General features: G+C 46.1%; 1 protein-coding gene across 1 annotated transcript; it reads left to right on the forward strand.

Moving 5' to 3' along the window:
- Nucleotides 1-1,988: 1,988 nt before the first annotated feature.
- LOC115351056 (keratin, type II cytoskeletal 6A-like) lies at nucleotides 1,989-6,687 on the forward strand. Its single transcript, XM_030037362.1, has 9 exons — nucleotides 1,989-2,615; nucleotides 3,486-3,700; nucleotides 3,895-3,955; nucleotides 4,123-4,218; nucleotides 4,395-4,559; nucleotides 4,694-4,819; nucleotides 5,053-5,273; nucleotides 5,564-5,598; nucleotides 5,706-6,687. Exons 1-9 carry the CDS (start codon nucleotides 1,989-1,991, stop codon nucleotides 5,975-5,977), a joined length of 1,818 nt encoding a protein of 605 aa, XP_029893222.1. The 3' UTR covers nucleotides 5,978-6,687.
- Nucleotides 6,688-20,576: the final 13,889 nt, after the last annotated feature.

A 20,576-nucleotide genomic window follows, 5' to 3' on the forward strand; every position in this document is an offset into this window, starting at 1 on the left:
AGAGATGACCTGTTTTCTCTAAGCAAAAATGGAGTTACCCTACATCTTCCCGGGACTGCTCACCATGAGCGAGTGCACTGGGCTGTAGAATGAAGTGGAGAACTTAACTCTCTGTCTTGGGGATGACAACTGAGGAATAAGACCCTCTTCATTCAAGCTGCTTTTGAAAGGGGACGTGTCCCCTCCCTGCTGTAGGGATGGCTGCTCATTCTCCAGCTGCAGCCTGTTGCATAGGGCAGGCCACACACATCTGGATTACCCTTGGCCAACCATGACTTGAGTCCCCCTCAAGGCTAGGATAACTCTTGGCCAACCATGAATTGTGTCCTTCAAGGGCAGGATAACCCTTAGCCAACCATGACTTGAGTCCCCCTCAAGGTTAATGATCTCCACTGCCCTACGCCTCGTTCTGTGAAGTGAAGAGACTGTGGTGTCCAGCAGCCTCTGCCTCAGTGGCAGTCAATGACATTTATGTTTCTGATTGCTCTGGTGGCTTTTGAAAGTGATTCTCTGGGCTGGTTGTGTCTGTGGCTGAAGGCTGTTACCTAGTGATACTTTCAAACAACATTTAGTTGCACAAGTCTTGTAGGAGATTCTGAAAATTCAAACATACATTTATAGTACACTTTGTAAGCTTAAATATAATGTAATATTGGATTGCTGAAATGTTTAGAAGATTTCAAATATATTTCCCTTGGCTTTTATTGATGATTTTCTGGAGCTAAGCACTAGGAAAATATTGGGTTTTTTTTTTCTTAGATTTCACATGTGTAACTAAAATATATATTTGATTAATGAGATCCAGAATATATCAGCAAGATGTCTTTCAGGTGAACTTCCTACTTCATAGCCAGATAGCTTGTGCATTAAATGAATCATTATTGTTTTCTAGTTTGAAACAGCAGCTGCTGTCTTAAAAACACATTTTTCTAACATGAATTTGGTCAGTACCCCTTCTCTCCCCCACCCCAAATTTACTGTGGTCAAAGGTGTGGGCAAAGTTGCCATACCTCTTAAAGCACACTTCATATACAGGAATACTTTAACTGTTATTACTTAAGAAAGCATCAGATCTTCTTGTACCTTTTAGTTGTCCCTTATTTCAGAATGATCAAGTATGATGAACTCAGCCTGATCATTTGCCTACCAACTTAAATAAAAAAACCCCAACCATTTTAACAAGTCACTGTTATCCCTATCTGCAGTTCTCTGCTATTTGTCTGTCTTCAGTCGTCATTACCGCATCTAGTGCCTGAAGCGTCCTTTCAGTCCTCTGCAGGTTCGGCAATCCCTGTGGCCATCTGAAAAGCACAAGGAAGGAGCTTGGACATCTTTGTTCTCTTGCTCATTCCGCTCTGGTGCTCAGAGTCTTGGTACGAGGTTATCTCAGACTCTGGGAGACACATTTTGCAGGAATGTGCAGTAGAAGAAGGCACTCCCATCCCAATTGATGCTCTTAGGAAAGGAACTAAGCACCTCCTTTCCCGATAAAAAAAAATGCTGACTGTTGTTAATGTGTGGTGGTTTTGCTCCATACTGGGAAACTGTCTCTTGGAAAGCCATCAGCAATTTTCCACTTCAGAAGGAAATTTGGGGTGTGCTTGGGGGAATTGTGAAAGTCTCATTCTAGTTGATTTTCACCAAAATGCTTTCCTGACATTGAGTGTCAGTGCAAAAGATCTAGATCCAGACAAACTGCAAAATCGTTAAGAACAGATAGAAAGGTGGGAGGAGGGAAGAACATGACTACATCACTGTAAAACATATTTTTCCAGATGCCATAAAGATATGAAAGTCCACTTACTCATTGAGACCTGTTTCAATGCTCTTGCTCTTTTATTCTCTTCTGCATTGCAAAGCGTATTTCTGGGTGGAGTCAACAATTTGGCAAAAATCTGTTAACCGCACCAAGCTGATGAAGACAGTAAATTTGTTTCCTCTTCACGCCCTTGTAGACCCAGCCCACCTCCAGAAACAGATAAAAGGGAATGCCTAAAGCTGTGGAACCAGAGAAGACTGTGCACACTTCTCTCTGCATTCATCCCTCAGCAGCACAGCTCCATTGGTCTTTCTGCTCTCCTCAACTCTGCTTGGAAGAAACAGCCATGTCTCGGCAGTCAATCTGTAGAAGCTTTGGAGGCGGAAGCAAAAGGGGATACAGCTCTTGTTCTGCCATCGGTGGTGGCTTTGGAGGAAGTGGGGGCAGAACCAGGATCAGCTATAGCTCGTTCTCCACATCCAGGGGAATTGGAGGCAGCGGACGTTGTGGAGGTTTTAGCAGCAGGAGCCTCCATAACATGGGTGGCAGCGGAAGAATTTCCATGGGTGGCTCTTATGGCGGTGGATACGGATGTAGAATTGGTGGCTTTGGTGGAGGCTATGGAGGAGGATTTGGCAGCATTGGAGGAGGTGTCATTGGTGGAGGAATAGGCAGCTTTGGTGGTCCTGTGAGAGGTGGTCCTGGGTTCCCTGGAGGCATCCAACCGGTCCAGGTTGACCCAACCCTCCTGCGGCCGGTCCATGTTGATATTGATCCTCAGATCCAACAAGTGAAGTGCCAGGAGAAGGAACAGATCAAGACTCTTAACAATCAGTTTGCCTCTTTCATTGACAAGGTGAGAGGCTGGAACTGTATTTGCTTGGGAATGGGGACCCTGAGGAACTTTTCTGTGCTGTGGAGAGGGAAATATTGTCCTTCTTAGCTCAGTGTTGCCAGGTCTGGAAGGCTGGTAGTGTTTCCATGGAGTCTCCTAAGGAAATGTAAAAATTTTATATCTGCAGAGAAACCAAAGGACTTTCTCTAGGTTTAGTTGATCCAAATTATTCCTTAGGTTTTCTCTCTAGTGTTCTCTGTGCAGTCAGGCCAAACTGATCATAATATAGTCGGTTATCTTAAGCGGTTCTTTAAGTCTGTCCTTTTTCAAGGATAGTTTCTTCTCAAGGAACTTAGACTGTAGGAATGAGCTTTCAATTAATTCCTGAATGTTCCTTATTTCAGATCAAGTACAGATGAGTATTCTTTAGACTGTCTGCACTGGGAGAACATTGGTTATAAATGTGCTTCATAGGTTTTTAAATATATGGCATATATGCCATAAATATATGGCAGATACTTATTGTATCTGATAAGCAGAATGTTCTCCAATACTGAGACATATGGGATTTCATTCACTGGAAGGTAAAAAATTATCTGATGCTTCTGCAAATGAATGTGGGTCAAAATTTGCAATTGGAAATGTCAATATACTGTAAATCTGGAGTGTAATCCAATAGATAATAAATGTAGGAGGAGAAGTTCAAGGATAATTGAAAAAAGAGGAGAAAGAAGGGATGAATCCCCCTCTTGGAAAATTGGCTTTCAACTAGCCACAGTCCTGTTGGAGATTTGGGAAATGATTCCGTTGGCCTCCCAAATAAGCAGGAGGTTTGAGTAGTGTGATGTCTCCCTGGGTGAGTATCTCACACACCCCTTTGTGGGCTTTCAGGTCCGCTTCCTGGAGCAACAGAACAAGGTCCTGTCCACCAAGTGGGAGCTCCTCCAACAGCAAGGGCCTTCAGGGCCAAGGAAGAACCTCGATGTCATCTTTGAAAATTACATCCAGAACCTGAGGAGGAGGTTGGAGTCTCTCCTGGGGCAGAGGGGACAGCTGGAGTCGGAGCTGCAGAACATGCGGCAATACGTGGAGGAGTACAAAACCAAGTAAGTGCAGTGGCAGACTAAGGAAGAAATGAGCACCAAGACAGGAGAGCTAAGCCAGCTTGGAGATTCCCACACTGTCTTCCCTTTGCTGTGGAGCTCTGTAGAAATGGGGCCGAGGTTGCCATGGAGGGAAGGGGGGTTCCACTGGTTGACTGATGAACAGTCCAAGAGACTCGTCTTGTCCCCTTCAACAGGTACGAAGAAGAAATCAACAGGCGCACCGCTGCTGAGAACGAGTTTGTGGTGCTCAAGAAGGTGAGTCACAGAGGGACCAGGAGAGAGGGGGTTTGGGGGGACAGGCTGCAAAGACATTGGAAGGAGGCAGCACCAAGACGGGCAGCTTCCAACAGGAGGCACTGGCTGCCAACGGCTCTTCTGGGATGGGACAAAGCTGTTGTCTATCTGTGTGATCTTTCCTTTAGGATGTGGACTGTGCCTACATGACTAAAGTAGAGCTGGAAGCCAAGGTGGGAGCTCTGACTGATGAAATCAACTTCTTGAGGTGTATGTATGAGGAGGTAAGAGCTCCCCCTTCCTCTGGACTGCCTGGAGTTGCAATGAGGTGTGTGGTGGCCAAAGACACTGAGGTTGGACATGGAGGTCCCACGTGGATTTGGTCTGGAGAGGCTGCCTGGACTTGCTGCTCTTTTCTGCCCTTCTCAGATGGTCAGGCTAACTCATGTCTTGGTTGTAGGAACTGGCTCAGATGCAGACAATCAGCCGGGACCTGTCTGTGGTGGTGTCCATGGACAACAATCGGCACCTGGATCTGGACAGCATCATTGAGGAGGTCAGGCGTCAGTACGAGCAGATTGCTCAGAACAGCAGAGCTGAAGCTGAGGCTTGGTACCAGAGCCGGGTGAGTTGGGAAGCAGTCAAAGCACCTGGGACGGTCTCTGCTGCTTGATGTCTCCCTTGGCACAGAACAAGGGAACCGCCTGAGTTCTGGATAGGTTGTATCACTGATGGGTGGTTTTGTCTCCATGCCATCAGTATGAAGAGCTGCAGAACACTGCTGGAAGACATGGGGACAGCCTCCGCAACACCAAGATAGAGATCCAAGAGTTGACCAGGAATGTCCAGAGGTTGCGGGCTGAGATTGAGAACGTGAAGAAGCAGGTAGGAGTTGTTCAGCATCTTGTTGGGTAATGGCATCAGGCTGGGTCATGACTGAGATGGGTGGTGTGCTAAGGATAGCATGAGGGAAACGTAGTCATTGAAATTCAGGTCCTTTGGAGGAGATTGATGGTTCCTGCCTATTTTCCCTCCAGTCTGTGCCCTGAGGGCTGCTCCAGTGACGGGGGGTTGTGCAGAAGGGAACTGAGAAAGTGCTTTTCTTTTTTCTTTCACAGAACCATCAGCTGCAGTCAGCTATTGCCGAGGCCGAGGAGCGGGGTGAGATGGCCCTCAAGGATGCTAGGAGGAAACTGGAAGAGCTGGAATGTGCCCTGAGCAAAGACAAGGAGGAGCTGGCTCGCTTGCTGAAGGAGTACCAGGAGCTGCTGAACATCAAGATTGCGCTGGACGTTGAGATTGCCATGTACAGGAAACTGCTGGAGGGAGAGGAGAACAGGTGAGACCTGCTGTCAGGTTGGTCTGGCCAATGTAATGTCTCTCCTTGGGACAGACTGAGGTTTAATCATCTATCACAACCTATTTAATGTTGATATCTGATTTACTTTCATTTTTTCCCCAAGTTTTTAAGCCCAAAATAGAAATGAGGTGCCCACAGGGAATATTTCTCAGTGGTTTTGACTGATGTTAAATGAAACAGGAAATAAAAGGAGTTGTTAGGAAATTTCATGGAGCTTAATTGCTTTCTATTATATTAGACTTACAACTTGTGTTCCTTTCCCTACACAGGCTCTGTGGAGACAACTTGTCCAACGTAAATGTCTGTAAGTATCTGTACATCATTTTCTCTGCAGAATGGCTTTTACCCTGGGTTTCGTGAGGATTCCCAGGCTGTCACTTGATGTACAGTGAGCCTGTCCTTCTCTTGCAGCTGTGGTAGGCAGAACCACCATTGCTGGAGGCAGAGCTGGTGGCTTTGGAGCCAGCAGTGGTATGGGAGGGGGAGTATGTGCGGTCGGAGGAGGAAGCATCATCGGAGGCAGCTGTGGAATGGGAGGAGGAATACTCAGCGGTGGCTTCTCTTCTGGAAGTGGAAGAATGTGCAGCTCTGGAGGTGGCAACTTCATCTCAGGGGGTGGATCCTCCTCTGTGCGGAGATGTGTCACAACCACAACGGTTAAATCTTCAGGTGTAAAATACTGAGTCATGACCTCAGTCCCTCCAAGGAAAGAAGCATATTTTCCTTTCTCCAGCCAGCAGCACAGCCCCTTCCATCCTGAACCGGTATCCAGCAAAGAAATGAACTGTTTCCCTTATAGCTCAGAACCTCCTTAAATCATCCTGCCCAAGGGGAGACTTGCAGCAAAACACCATCGTGTTGGCAGAGCCCGGCTCCTCTCTGAGCTCCACCAGCCTCCAGGCATGAAAGAACTTCCTTGAGGGTACCAGGGACTGCAGAGCTCATCTGAGCATCTTTTGCTGCACTTCTTGCTGCTACCCCCAGCTGCTGCACTGGCTGAGGAGGAGCGTGTATAAAACTGCTCTTTCCTTTCACTTTTTAAGGTCTCTTTTTCAATGGCCGTGTTTCCCTTGCGACTTCCGCGTGTCCTGCATGTTACCCACATGCTTGTTTCAGCTATATCAGGAATTCACGTAAGCAGAAGAAACATGATAATGTCTCATAGTCAGATTTAGGAGTGAGAAACAGGTCTTTGGAGATGTCCACCTTCCCTTGGTGGAGTAATTTGGCAGCTTTAATATTTTATAGATCACTTTCCCTCTTCTCCTTCACACCTGACATATGTATGGCCTTATTGCAAACCTTCTGTTGCGTGAACCCTACTGCATGGTTGCTTTCTACCAGCACCTCTTTCCTCCAAGTTCTTTCATTACCAATAAACTGCAGAGAGATGAAAAGATATCCTTGTGTTGTCTTATCAATTAATGGTCCCCAGGGGAGGGAAAATACACTTTGTTCTTCACCATAAGGAACGGCAATGCCTACGGTGCTCTGTCCTATGGTGCAAATCACTGAGTGCCATGAACTGCCCAGCTGAGGTGAGGAGGAGGAAGATGGCCCTTCCCTCTCCTCTTAGGAGGTGTTGTCTTGTTCCTCCATAGTAGACTCCCCATGTCTCTGCTGGGTGGGAGAGCCACGGCTGTGAGGAGTGTGGCGCAGGAAGGGAACATGCGATGTCAAGCTGGTGGCCTTGAGGTGGGGCGATTGCGCTTGTCCCAAGCGTAGCAGGATGAAGTGTCCAGCCCTTAGTTGATTGGCACCTCAGCAGGTTGGGCCACCAGCAGGGACATTGTGGTTGAGATGTAGCAATGAATGGCAGCAGTTGGTACGTGGTGGTCTGAACAGGGCAGTTGTGGCAGATGGACTGGGGTGGTTTGAACATGGCCATTGGGATGTGGTGGTTTGAACGGGGTTGTTGGGATGTGGCGGTTGGGCTGGGGTGGTTTGAATATGGCCGTTGGGCTGTGGTGGTTTGAACATGGCCATTGGGATGCGACAGATGGACTAGGATTGGTTTGAACATAGCTGTTGGGATGTGGCAGTTGGACTGGGGTGGTTTGAACATGGCTGTTGGGATGTGGTGGTTTGAACATGGCTGTTGGGATGTGACAGATAGACTAGGATTGGTTTGAACATGGCTGTTGGGATGTGGCCATTTGATGGTGACAGTTTGAAAACAGCCATTGGTATGTGGCACTTGGATGGTGGCAGTTTGAATGTGGCCGTTGGGATGTGGCAGTTGGACTGGGGTAGTTTGACCACTGCTGTTGGGATGTGGCAGTTTGAACGCAGCCATTGGGATGCAGCAGCCAGCACCAGTCCTCCGCACAGCTGTCATCCCAAGAGGACATGCGGCCAACCCATCACCACCACGCAGTGGCTCAGTCCTGATGGTGCCTGGAGTTTCCACCCAGGCGCCCTGGAGGCCTCAATGGGGGAGGACACCAGTGACAGGTCTGCAGCGGGCGGTTAATGCACCAATGAAGAGTGGTTGTCCTCCACCCTTGGCTGGCACAAGGGCAAGCAGCACCATCTATCTGACGAGCAGGGCTCTTACATGGGCACTGGCACCTCATACGTGAGTGGTGGGAAGGCCTGAAGATGCTACGTGGACAGAAATTACTCATGAAAAAAAGCAGCGTGAAAGTATGAGACACAGCCTCAAACCTGCTATTATAACTCTAGATTGCCCAGCCAGATTAGTCATTAGCCCTCTCTAAATAACATCCCATTGCAACCAAATTAATTTGATTAATGCTTGGTTGGATTCTTCTCCAGCATTGGGAGGAGCAAGAGCCAGAGCGGTAGGTGAATCAACCCTGATTGTACTGTAGTGCGTGCATTACCCTGGTGCAGTCTCAGTGTTTGTCAGATAAAAGTACAGAAATGGAGAAGATCCGTATTGCAGAGTCCTTGCCACCTAAATGAACAAAACAAATGAGGAAGAAATGATAGTTCTTATTTGAACTAGTGTTACTTTCATGCCGCTTTTCTTATTTTCCCCAAAATGTTCTTTCAGTTGACACTCTTGACTTCTTAATCTGATGTTTATACGAGGTTATAATATGCTTTATTCTCTTGTTTGAGTAAACAATGACACTTTTGATTCTAAAATTTATAGGCTGGGGATGGGAGACACCAAGAAGTCATCTCCTACTTCCTCATCCCAGTGAAGAGTCCAAGGACAGGTACAGACCAAGATGGCGCAAAGCCCTAGAGCATTCCTGGGGACTTCTTTGGGAGGATGGCAGAGAGCGCGAAGATCTCCAGTGTCTTGGAATCCAGGAAGCCAAAGATGCAGGCTTCATCCTGCAGAAAACCACAGGCTTTTTATAAGTTCCCTGAGTTTTTCCTGGAGAGGGGCCAGGCTATAACACAGAGGTTGCAGAGTTTATCTCTCCCATCTGCTGTGCTCATGAAAAACAGAGTAATGCTAATTGCTCAAGTGCATCATGCTTGAATGAAAGATCATAACAGCCCAGTGGCTGGGCTCCCTTTCATCTGCTCCATGGGGCATTCTGATAGCTGCTAGCTCTAGTGTAAAAGTAGATCCATATTTGCAGCAAAGGGGCCTGTTTTGTTTAAAATGAGTGAATTTACTTGTGAAACAGCTTCAGTGTCATCAAGCAATGATACGTCTTCAATATTATTTGGTAGAGCTGTTGCCATTTTGGATATACAGGATAAAAAATACAGAATAAATATATTTCTTGTTGGTTTGTAAGTTCCGGTTTTCTACAGCAAAGGGCATGTGCCATCTGCGCTAATACAAAATCTGCTCCCAGGAGTTTCCTGCAGGCTCTGCTTAGGTGCTTACAAGAACCTGCCTGCATTTTCAGATAATTTCTGGCTTGCAAAGATTGGAGTTCAAAGTGAGATGGCAAATGTCTTACTCCTAGCAATTACCACTGAGTCTCTATCACTCAGTCCGAGTAACGTGGGGTTGTGAGATACAGTCTGGGATTGCTGGCCTGTCCAGTCACCAACTGGTTTAGTGCAAGACCATTGGTGACTAGATGCCCTACGGCTCTGAGGACAGTTAGGTCCCAACTGGTGGGACCCAGAACACTCTTCCTTCCACCAAGTATTGTTGAGGTGGAACAGAAAGGAGATCTCACCTCCAACAAAGCCAAAAGCGAACTGGATGAAGTCTACAGAGATCTCAGTGGAGCCAAAGAGGAGCTTGGCCAGGCACTGAAGGAATATCAGGACTCATTGAGTGTGAAGATAGGCCTGGACATTGAGATTGCCATGTGCAGGAAGCTGCTGGAAGGAGACGAGAGCAGGTAGATGTCTATCATAAAACCTGGTTCAGGGCATGAGTGGTGCAATATTCTTTGCATTAGAACATGGAAAGAAATATAATAGGTGCAATATTTTATGAGCTTATTGGGGAATGAATCCAGGTGGCATTATATTGGCTGTAATTAGAGCTGTAATGAGTTTTTAATTGTTACTAATCATGTTTATTATGGGAGGGCCTCAGAAGCTACCAAGATTGCTTCCCTTGGGTTGGTGACTGTGCAAATATGGAGGAGACTCACCCACTTTGTAGTTATATTGGATATGACAGTGAACAGGTAAGCAGGAAACATTTGCTTTTATGAGTGGCACAGCTTTGTTGAAAGGATGGGAACATTGTCTCCTCAGAGGTGATCTGCCTCTGCATCTTTGACACTGTTATTTACATGGCACGTATCTCCTGAGCAGCTGAAGCCCTTCATGATCCTCAAGGATGAGAAATTCAGAGCAATGGAGCTGAGGTGCAGAGAGGTTATAGGAGATTAAATGTGGAAATCAGCATTCTTTGGTCCCTCATCTACACTTCAAACACCACCAGCAACACCCCCAGCTCACTTGCCTCCAAGTTGACTTAAGTTCAAAACTAGCTGAAATACTCACTAGAAAACCTGCTGACCTTCTCAAGAGAGACTGAAATCATACCATGAGAGCAGCAACAGTCACCAAGTATCTGGGTTTGTAAGGAGTTTTAAAACCCAAAGGTTGAAGACCTGAAAGCTGCTGCAAGCAAACACATTGACCAACATACCTAAAGCTATGTAGCTACTGAAGAAATTTAGCTAAAGAGCAAAGCAGAGCTCTTCCATTTTCTTTTGCAAGCTGTGCTCCTGTTCTTTTCTTCTAGATGCTAAAACACCTCCTTTCTTGCCTCTTCAGATCCTGGCTGCTCCTGTCTTGGATTCAGCAGGAGTGAAACTGGTTCTGTTGTCAGTCTCCAGGGATATCTTGTGACAGCAGGGTGAGTCTTGCTTACTGGGATCCAAAGAAGTCCATGTCCTAGAGCATCATCTAGGGCTTTACAGGAGAATTTGGACCCTTCATCTAAGTTAATATTCACTTCAACTTTGATTGTAGAGATTGTGACAACAGTCAAGAGCCTTTAATCCCAGCCTTTTCTTCCTGTTTGATGTCAGCCCTGTTCCTCTGTGAGAGTGCTCAATGAACTGCAAGCAAATCACACGCTGCTCCCATGTTATGTGTCTCTGAACAAAATATCTGCTCCCACACAGTCAGGTGACCTGGATGAGTGCTGCCAGTGGATGCGGTGTACCTCCAGCTCCCCCCTGGCCCCATTTCATCCAGGGCTCTCTCAGCTAAAGCTGGGACGGGTAGAGCAGGATTTGCAGAACTTACGGCAACCATATTGTCTGTCTGGTGCTGACTACAAATCTTCTTCCTCTTCTTCCTCCCACCCACTCTGGTTTGGATGCTGGTGCTTCTCTGCCCTTCATCTTGCTTCCACACTCACTAGCTCTTCCCTAAGAGTGGGCTGATATTCCTTTAGGTTTGTACTCACGACCCCACAATCCACATTTTCTGACCACCTCTATTGCTGGTGCCCATCAGGCCTAGCTGAAAGTCTACATGACATGACATGGCATGGCATAGCATGGCATGGCATGACAACATCCACTCTTAACTACAAGCATGGGTTGAAGCAAGTCGACATCTCCCGTTGCCTGGGGACCAGGGCTTGTTGGGCAGACCTGATGAAGATAGGGTAGACATAGCCACAAAATGCCACTAGAGGGCTTGTAGCCTGTGCAAGGGACACTGCCCCGTTCTCTCACACACCTCAACCTGCCGTTGTCCTCCAGGTCGATGACGAATTGACTTTCCCATAAATTATCGGTCAGGCTGAGATGGGAATTTCAGGTTGTGCAGAAAACCACTACCTAAAGGAAGGACCGGCTCCATTCTTAGTGCAGTCATCGGTCACAAGTGACAGCCTGATGAAAGACGAAAGGACAAGTGGTGTGTTGCATTTACCAATAACTGTGTTTGTGGCAGATCTGCCTGAGCTGCAGGTCCTCTGCCTTGCCTGATCTTTACAGGGTTTGATATGGGGCCAGAATCAACTGAAACAGGAACTGGTCCTTATCTCAGACTTGGACAGCCACTTCACGCTGGTCCTGGAGGTCCTCAGACCAGCCTCCCTTCCTCCTCCCCAACAAAACCACTCTCTGAAGTCCCTAGAAAAAGTTCTCTTATTTCTGTTGTGCCTCCACAGGTGTTTGAAATCTGCTGGAGTAAAGGCTGGGCCGGCAGCCAAGGAACCAAGCCCTTCAGCTGGCTTGCATTGCTTTCTTTTCTTGTAGACATGTAAAAAGGAAATACACTGATCCTCTGTTAGAAGGTCTGTTTTCGTACCACTGCCTTGTCCATTTGAAGTAAAGCAGCTGAACAAGAGCAAGGGTAGCTCTGGTATTGTCATACCTGCCAGCAGCACAGCCTGCTTGAAACCTTTTGGGCTGAGAAAGAAATGGCTTCGGTGGCTTTGCAGTATGAGTCTCCCCACAAATGGTGGGCATAGAAGTGTTTCCTACAGGCTGGAAGGTCTCAGCTGGGAGGGAACTTTGCTGCTGAGTGGTCCTAAGGTGGTGTGGCAAATCTCTTTGGTGAAAACAGGTTATTTGTTGGAAAAAGATATGCTAGTTCCCCTCCATCCCATCTGCTAGCATCCAAGTCACCCTGAACCAAGGCTTCCTGGCACCTCTCAGTCTAGATGTTGACCCTGAGGTCCAGAATGTGCAAATGCTGGAGAAGGAGCAAATCAAGATCCCCAATGAAAACATTACCTCCTTTGTTGACAAGGTAGGACTTGTAATTTTTTCACTGTGACACTTGTAAAGACTTCTGGTGGGATGTAGCATTCAGGGGTAGGTAGATAGGTCCCTTTTCTGGAATATTAGGTAGGCAAATTGGGCCTTGAACAGGGGAGTTTATCTTGTGCTTGGATCTGACAGACTGTGATGGCTGAAGTTACTCACACCAGGCTACCAAAGCACTGGTAAATGCAATGGGATACTTCAGGCTCTGTGCGTCCTTTGGCCACGCTGAGGGCTCAATGGTTATTTTGACACCAAGGTGTGCAGCAAACTGCTGCTCTGGATGGTTTTTAAAGCACAGACTGTGCCAAGCAGCACTAGAGGGCTCAGAAAATATTTTAAATGCACAAAAGATAGATCTAAATTACTCTTTATGGCAAAGTGTTAGCAATCTATCTCCCTGCATGGTACAGAGCCAGCATGCCTGTGGCTCCAAAGGGCTTTTGGTGACAACGTGTGAATGGTTTTGTTTGTACAGCACCTAGCACAGATGATTGATGGCTCTGACTGAGGTCCCCAGTGACAATAAATAACTGTATTTAAAACTTTTGTATGTTATTGACTGCTTCTGGCACGGGAAGAATTGAAAGCGGTATGATTTGGGAAAGTCTGTGACCTTTTGAGTCATAGGGTTACTTCTAGCAGTCTGCAACTCTCTTGGCTCTTCCCAGCGGTGGCATGCCTTTGCCGGTCGTTCCGGTGTGCAAATCTGCCTCTGTTCCTGCGGACTGGCATTCTTCTGCCTTGGTGAGCAAAGTGCAGCTGCAATCCAGGATGAAAATGGCTGATGGATGAGATAATTCCCCAGATGCTAATACTTCAGTTCCAGCCCTCATGGGCCATGTAGCAATGCTGATAATTTCCTAACATGGACAAGAGTTGCAGCATGTCCCCTAACAGAGGTGAGCGCTCAGCAGATTTTTATTCTTATTCCCCAGACCAGAGCTTGAATGTGGACCTGGGAGAATTTCCTTTGCTAAAGAACAACTTTGAGTGGCAGGTCATGACGGGTTCTTCTTGAGGTGCCAGGACTGCCCATGGTCATCATCTGAAATGCCCTATCCCTGTACCACAATACGAGCTGCAATATCTGGAGGTTTTGAGTGATCAAACCAGCCTTCATAGATTTTACAATACTCTCCCACCTAAGACAAACCATAATAAATGTTGCCCAGTGAAGCTTGCCCTAAATCTTACAGACTTATGTCTGTGCAACAATAGCAAGACCCATGTCGTGCACTCCCATGACAAACACTGCTGCAGTGCAGCCTGGGCCTCTGAGCAAACTATTTCCATCCGCAGCTCTTCCCTGAGATTTATAGCCGGCACGTTAACAGATCCCTTGGGCCATAAGACAGGCAGCCAAATACCGTATCCTACCCAGACAGCTTTTCCAGAACCACAAACCCCTGGCTAGTGCCGCGCACAAGCAGGCACAAAATGTGCGTGGTCCTGAGAAGTGCTGGTGGGAGGCAATGACGTGCTGCCCTCCCTGGGCCCATTGCCCCACCAGCTCGAAGGTGCACGTCAGCAAGCCATGCCCAACTTACCATGCAAAACCTGCTGGCCCAGACCCAAACAGTGCTCCGCAGCAGTGGCTGTGCTCCGAAAGTGATCAGACGCTGATCTGGCATGCAGCGAGAGCGAGCTGGCTGCCAGTCTCAAGTTCTTTGGAAAAAGCTGAATTAAGGGCTTGGCTGGCAAATTATGTTGCACAGTTGCTGTTGTGAACTGGAGCTTTTAACTGGGAGATGCCATGACACAGGAGCTTGTTGGTTTGCTGGGGAAGCGCCAGGTCCTGAGTTTTGGACACCGTATGGCCTTGGGATCTGGTTAAAGAAGTGTGGGTGTGGGACTGGGACAAAGTGTGCGTGATGGGATGGATCCTCCAGGGATAGTACCATTTATGATGGTCTGAAGTGCTCCTTAGTGTAAGGTATCTCATGATGCCACAGGTCTCTTGAGAGGATGAATGCTGGGGAATCTCGTACCTTTGTGTCAAACTCAGTTGCTGGTCTTTGTCACATCTGCCGCCAATCAGACCATTGCAAACCCAGGAGAGACTGGTGGAATGGGGCTTGTTTGAAACTGTGGACATACACAATATATCTGGCAGAACCCCTCTGATGGAGGAGTCCTCTTGGTTAAGAAATGCCATTCTTTAAAACACATTATCTGTAAGGTTGTGCTAAGAGACTTTGACTAACTGCTATTATGTGGGGAAAGAAAGATTCAAGGATGGATTCTTCAGAGAGGGAATCACCTTCTGGAGGTGGTGGCCTCTCTTCACCAGCTCTGCAAAGACCCTAAATGGCTAGATTAGCCAAAATACTTACCTTCAGAGCTGGGCATCACGCGATGCCTATGCTAGGTGACTTTTCTTCAGGCTCTTCCCTTGCTGGGCAAGAGGTCTAGTCTGAGAATAACCAAAGTTCTGGTGCTTTTTGTGTTGCTTTATCCTTTCTCCACCTGTTTTGTTGTCCTGTGGATGCTGTTGTTGCTGCTGCAGAGCTAATGACAGCAATTGAGGTTCCAATAACTCAAAAGAGTGATTTACTCAATTGATCACAAATTCTGACCTTGATTGGACTAATTATCAGCTCTAAGCCAACTGGGAGGCCAGCCCAGGTGATATGTAAGTGTGACTGGGTGTGGTGAACTTCCCAGATGTGATGACACTGCCGGGAGAAGGCAGCACTTGGACCCACTTCTTTTGTAGGTTGGTAATCACATTGTTTACTGGATTCTGAACATCTGCCAGAATTATTTCCAGCTGTTTCAACTTCCTGTGGGAAGGGATGTTATTAAAATTGTTCTCAATCATAAACAGTGTCTTTTGATGCTTGGGATACCCCTCTTAGCATGTTCTCTACCTCTATTCTCTGACCAAATGAGCTATTGTTTCCCTGTCTACCTAGGAAAGGCTGATCCACTGAGCGTGAAAGGCTTTTCTTTGTTTCCTCAAATTTTGTAGAAGTGGAAAGGACTACTGGGGTGTTTAATGCCTTTGGCTGCTAAAAGAAACCTTGCAAACACGGGGACGTGGCTCAGCTGAATGGGTTGAGTGTCACTCAGGGCAGGCCAGCCTCTCCCTCTCCATGGCTTTAGTGGGTCAGGTGAAGTGAAATGAATTCCGCCATGCATGGCTGGTTCCTGTGGATCATGGTTGAACCAGATTGGGTTAAGCTGCTTGTCCTGGGGTCCTCCTGGAAGCAGTCCCCAAAGTCACGAACTCAGACCTTTCCTGTGAGTGCTGATTGCTGGTGTCAGTTACTGAAGTTCCAGCAACTCCCTTTACTTATTCCCACTGTAGGTCTTGATCAAGAAGCTACCCTAATATTTTTCCTCTATTTATGTGACGGATGCCACATATGTTGACTATTTTTCTGCTGGGAAGCAGCTGCACATAGGAAAAAAGTCATGTTTTCTGATGACACCTGCATTTAACCTAGAGTTCAATCCAGTTTCCTCTTCATCCTCATTTTTCTCTTTTCTTTTTTTTTTTTTCTCTGCAGGCCGTATCTCTCCTCCTCCTGAAACACTTTGGAGATTTCATCTCTGCCTTGCTCCAGCACCACATGCCCCAGCTTGAGGGCATCAGCTGCAGGTGTGCTGTGTGTGGAGGAACCAGGACTTGCTCTGCCTTTAAGAGATGTCAGGGATGAGCATGATATTTTGCATTAGGTTAGCCAATAAAGTAAAAAAAAGCAATAAGCTTCTACTAAGCTTCCACTCACTGCAATTGTTAATAATGACAGCAATAGAAAAATTACTTCACTATTTTCACACATTATATTAAATTGATACTTTCAGATTCTTGTAGGGGAAATAAGACATCAACAGATATCATAATTATGATTACTATTTTCTGAATAGATAATATTATAGGTGGTTACAAGTAAGTTATTGACTTGTTTACCTTTCTGCTAACTCAGAATAATTAGTCATTTATTAAAATAGCCATTAGTCAGTTGTTAACTGCATTGCAAGGTAAAATAATATTTTGTTTTGCATTAGAAGAATACTTGCTGGTCCAGATGTAAGACTAAAATCAAGTCTTAACACAGCCCACCCCTCTCCCCATTCAAAGTGCCTTAAGCAGGCAAGACAAAGATGGGAAGTGACCTACCCCACACCAGGTAGAATTCATCCTGCCTAACTCTGACTTTTTGCAAGTCAAAGGTCTAATCTAAAGCCATCATGCAGGCTCCCCACACAGTCAAGGAGAGAGGATTGTAGCTCCAGGGACAGCTCTCCTTTGTCCTCATAGGCTTTCCACCACTTCCCACACTGTCTCTCCTTAGCTTGCCTTGCTGTCATTGCACTTATGAACTGAGCACTTGGTTCCAACCTCTTACAGGTGGCCACCTTGTTCTACCTGTTGTCCTTTCTCCACTCAAAAAAGAATCACTCACATGCAAGCAGAGATGCACTGTTGCTTCTTACCATCTCAAATGCTGTGGTCCACTGGTCCCTTCCTTATGTCCATATTATGGAGCAGCTCCTGATAGAGAAGCCAATGACAGGTACTGTGCCAAGTTCCTCCTTGTCTATCCATGGAGCTCATGTCTTTTGGAGTGGCCAGCTCTGCACCCTCATCTTCGGTCCTAGCCTCCACCCCGGTTCTGTGCAATTCAACCATAGCATTTGCAGAAAATACTTCTGTTTAGCAAAGACAAAATAACATTTTCCCCCAAAAACCATTCCCAACCAGCTGAACTCAGTACCCTCTTATATCAGTCTATGCAGGACAAAGCCCTCCCATCTCAGGGGCTTCCCAGACCTCCTCTAATTATAGTTTCCTCATGAGGAAGCTTCACTTTTACTATGAAGGATTGACAGCTCATGTAATTGTGAACGTGCTCTGATATGGGGCTTTTTTTCTGTGGTGTAATAGCAACTTTCAGTCTTACCCAGATGTAGGTCTGGGTGAGGGAAACTCCATCTGATCTCTGTGATCATATTCCTGCTCCTACCTTGAAGTGTCTGTATAATCAGTACAATATATTTGTGCAGGCAAGGTGCTCTCCAAGCTGGAGAGCCTCAGAATTAAAGTAGCATAAACCTTTGGTAGAATTTCACACCAGCATTTCACATTTCTTTTTCCTGCCATTACAAGGTTTTTGACACTTCTCTTCCTTTTGTTCTCTTCTCAGAATCTCCTGTTGCCTCCACTGACCACAGAAAAAGGTTATTGTTAGTCCCTATGATAGAAGGTGTGAGAAAATGAAAGTCTGTGGGATGAAAGGCATTTTTATTAGTGTGCCTATGTGATTTCAGTCCCATTTTCTAAGTGACTTAGGGCCCTACTTATGCAGGTATTTAGGCAACTAGTGATCAAGATCTACTATTTCAATCCTATGTGTGTGTGTCTATCTACTTTATCTGGACAGCTATTAAATCTAAATACTGTATTTATTAATGTACTACTGTACTACACTGCTGTGTGTCCACTTGTATGGGTGTGCAGTGGTTATTTAATAGTAATAAGTATATTACTGTACTTATCTACCCTCTGCTCTGCCAATGTAAAGATCACTAGTTTATGTTTGGCATTGATGAACAGTAGCTACATCTGTCTTCTGAGACATCTGCAGGATTTTAGTGGTTTAGGCTTTCTGTTTTGAGTTGATTAAAATGGTCCTGCAAGAATGTAGAGGCATTTCCTTGAGCATTAGCCTAGGTACTAGAATTTATTATTCCCATTTATTATTTGGGTTGACTGGAGGTGGACAGAGATGGATGTGCGTTGTGGAGGTTGGCAGGTTCCTGCATCAGTTGCGCTCAAAGAGCTAAAGCTTGGGTCTGTTTGTGAATTGTCTTTATAGTTTGAAAACGCGAATCCTTGGTGCAGTCTCTGTGACATAGGTCTGATAGAGGATGGCTCAACTGACATTACTTTCACCACCTGAAATTCGGGAGTTGAGTGAGCTCTCCAGGTTCCCTTATGGTCCTCAGAGGGAAATGAGACCATCCGGAAAAGCACACTCATGCCACCTGTCTCAGAGGCTTCGCCAGATGGGAGGAACATCATCACCTGCTTCATGGACTTTTCTGGATGGGAGGAATTACACGTGGATGTTCTGTGCTTCCTCCAACAGCTATAGAAGAAGCCCAGGCAGTCAATTTTACATGAATAACTTTTGGGATGCAATTTAAATTTATCTTAAAAATCCCCAACAACAAAAAGCCTGGTTGACCATGTGGCTATCTCAACAGCCCTTGAAGACTTCCACTCCCTGGCAGATTCTGTGATAACCCATCTCTGTGGTAAAGATGTTGCTTGAACCTGTGGTCCTTTTGCTCCATGCATGTTGGGAACTGTTTTGCTGTTTCTTTTAAAGGATCAGAGCAGAAGCCACCCAGGTACATCCAAGAGCAATGCCAACTCATTGCAGGGAAGAGGAAGGTATCACAGGAAGCTCCCCCTTCATCTGCAGAATGCATGAACATCTCTCTGGGTGCATCACTGTTTCTGGAGCCAGCTCAACAGGTTCAGGTGTGGCTTGGTTTGTTGTGCCAAGGCTAGGCTGGTGCCAGCAATGATCACAACAGCAACCTACATGCTGCGCTCTAGATTATGTGGCATGTGGGGTAGGTTGGCTCCTCTTCTCATGCAGGGTTTGCAGGAGGCCTTCTCAAGCAGGAGACAGCTGCCTCGGAGATCAGTGCAGTGGTTCTGTATGAATTGCCACCTGGTTTGCTTCACGCAGCGAGTTGATGTATGTATTTAGGGCAGTGATTTTGGATCGACATCTCTCTAACCATTGTTCCACAGGCAGCTGGCTTATGTGGTCTGCGGGTGTTCCCTCCCCTAGGTCATAACGCTTCCTTCCAAGATCCATGTGGATGATCTAAAGTGTTGCCTGATGCAGTGTGTGTTGGAATAAGCCACACTCAAACCTGAAAGAGTGGGGATGAAGATGAATTGCACTCAAAGTAGTCATTCATAAACTCAACAGACAGGTGGACAACAGCAACCCTTTAGAAACTCTTGTGTATGTTGCTGAGGAATCATTAAGGCAAGCAAAAGGGACATTTTAGCTCAGATCTCACAAGGAAATCATGGGTCATGTCCACAGTCTCACCTCCTCCTGACGGGAAGTCATATATTGTCCTCCTAATCTTTACCTGAGCCTAATAATGGCTCCAAGGTCACACAGGAATTTCAGTCTCAGCATTGTTCAGACACAGTTTGTCCTACACAGAATTTTGCAGAGAGTGGATACAGTTCTGAGAGCATCTTTTAGCTTGACTGAAATATGGGAGTGAAGGAGGACAAATGACATTGGTTTCTCTTGAGATGCACCAGCATCTAGAAAATATTGAGCCCTACTAAAAGAGAACAGGGAAGATTTTTGTGTATTATCCTAATGCTTTGGCAAACCTTACCCAGATGTGTTGAAATAGATCGGTTTCCAGATTTCCCCCCCACTCAATTTAAAATTATGGTCATTACACATTTTTTCTGTTCACTGTAATTATTCTTTCCAGTGGGACACAGAATTCGCGATCCAAGTCACGTTTTTATATAGGTATATAAAAAGAGGAAATTCAGTGGGAAATTTGGTTGAAATTCTCAGTAAAATGTAGGTAACTATTGAAGATTAATTACAAAAAAGTAGCACAAATGGAAGGTCTGGGTTACCAGTTGGCCATTCCTGGTGTAAGGCTAGAAGAGATCCAGTTTGCTAGGGAAAAGTAGTACTTCTCGTCTGGTTGTCTGGAAAAACACTGTGTCTACTTCTGGGAAAACCCCTTCATCTGGTCGCTGAGTGCCCCAAATCTTGTCCGCTTCTAGATATATCAGCTGGTCTAATAACAGCTGGTCTAATAACCTCTCCCTACAAACCTTTCATTTAGGGGATTTATGAGGTGCTTTCCAAAAGGAGCCAGAGCAAGGATTACAAAGCCCTGACCACATAACCTCTATATAACTGAAGGGTTCATAGTGTGGCTTTATCCAGCACCTTTGGAAGGAAAAACATCCCCTTCGGGTGAAGCCCAGCTTCTCCTAATGTTGTGTAGGGGACAAAGGGGAGGTTCTTGCCATGTGGAAATTGTTCTACCAGTGCTTTTGGGGACAGTGTATCAGATCTCAGTTGTCTTCTAGAGCTATTAGTCGAGGCTGAAGGCTCTCAGTGGTATTGTC

This window comes from Aquila chrysaetos, chromosome 15, assembly GCF_900496995.4.
Source record: "Aquila chrysaetos chrysaetos chromosome 15, bAquChr1.4, whole genome shotgun sequence".
Lineage (NCBI taxonomy): Eukaryota > Metazoa > Chordata > Aves > Accipitriformes > Accipitridae > Aquila > Aquila chrysaetos.

What these genes read in the sequence shown, in the direction of transcription:
- LOC115351056 (XM_030037362.1), top strand. Translation starts at nt 1,989, where the DNA reads ATGCCTAAAGCTGTGGAACCAGAGAAGACTGTGCACACTTCTCTCTGC. An exon ending in GTGGAGGAGTACAAAACCAA is followed by an intron (nt 3,701 to 3,894) that starts GTAAGTGCAGTG and finishes CCCCTTCAACAG; the next exon opens with GTACGAAGAAGAAATCAACA. An exon ending in CTGGAGGGAGAGGAGAACAG is followed by an intron (nt 5,274 to 5,563) that starts GTGAGACCTGCT and finishes TTCCCTACACAG; the next exon opens with GCTCTGTGGAGACAACTTGT.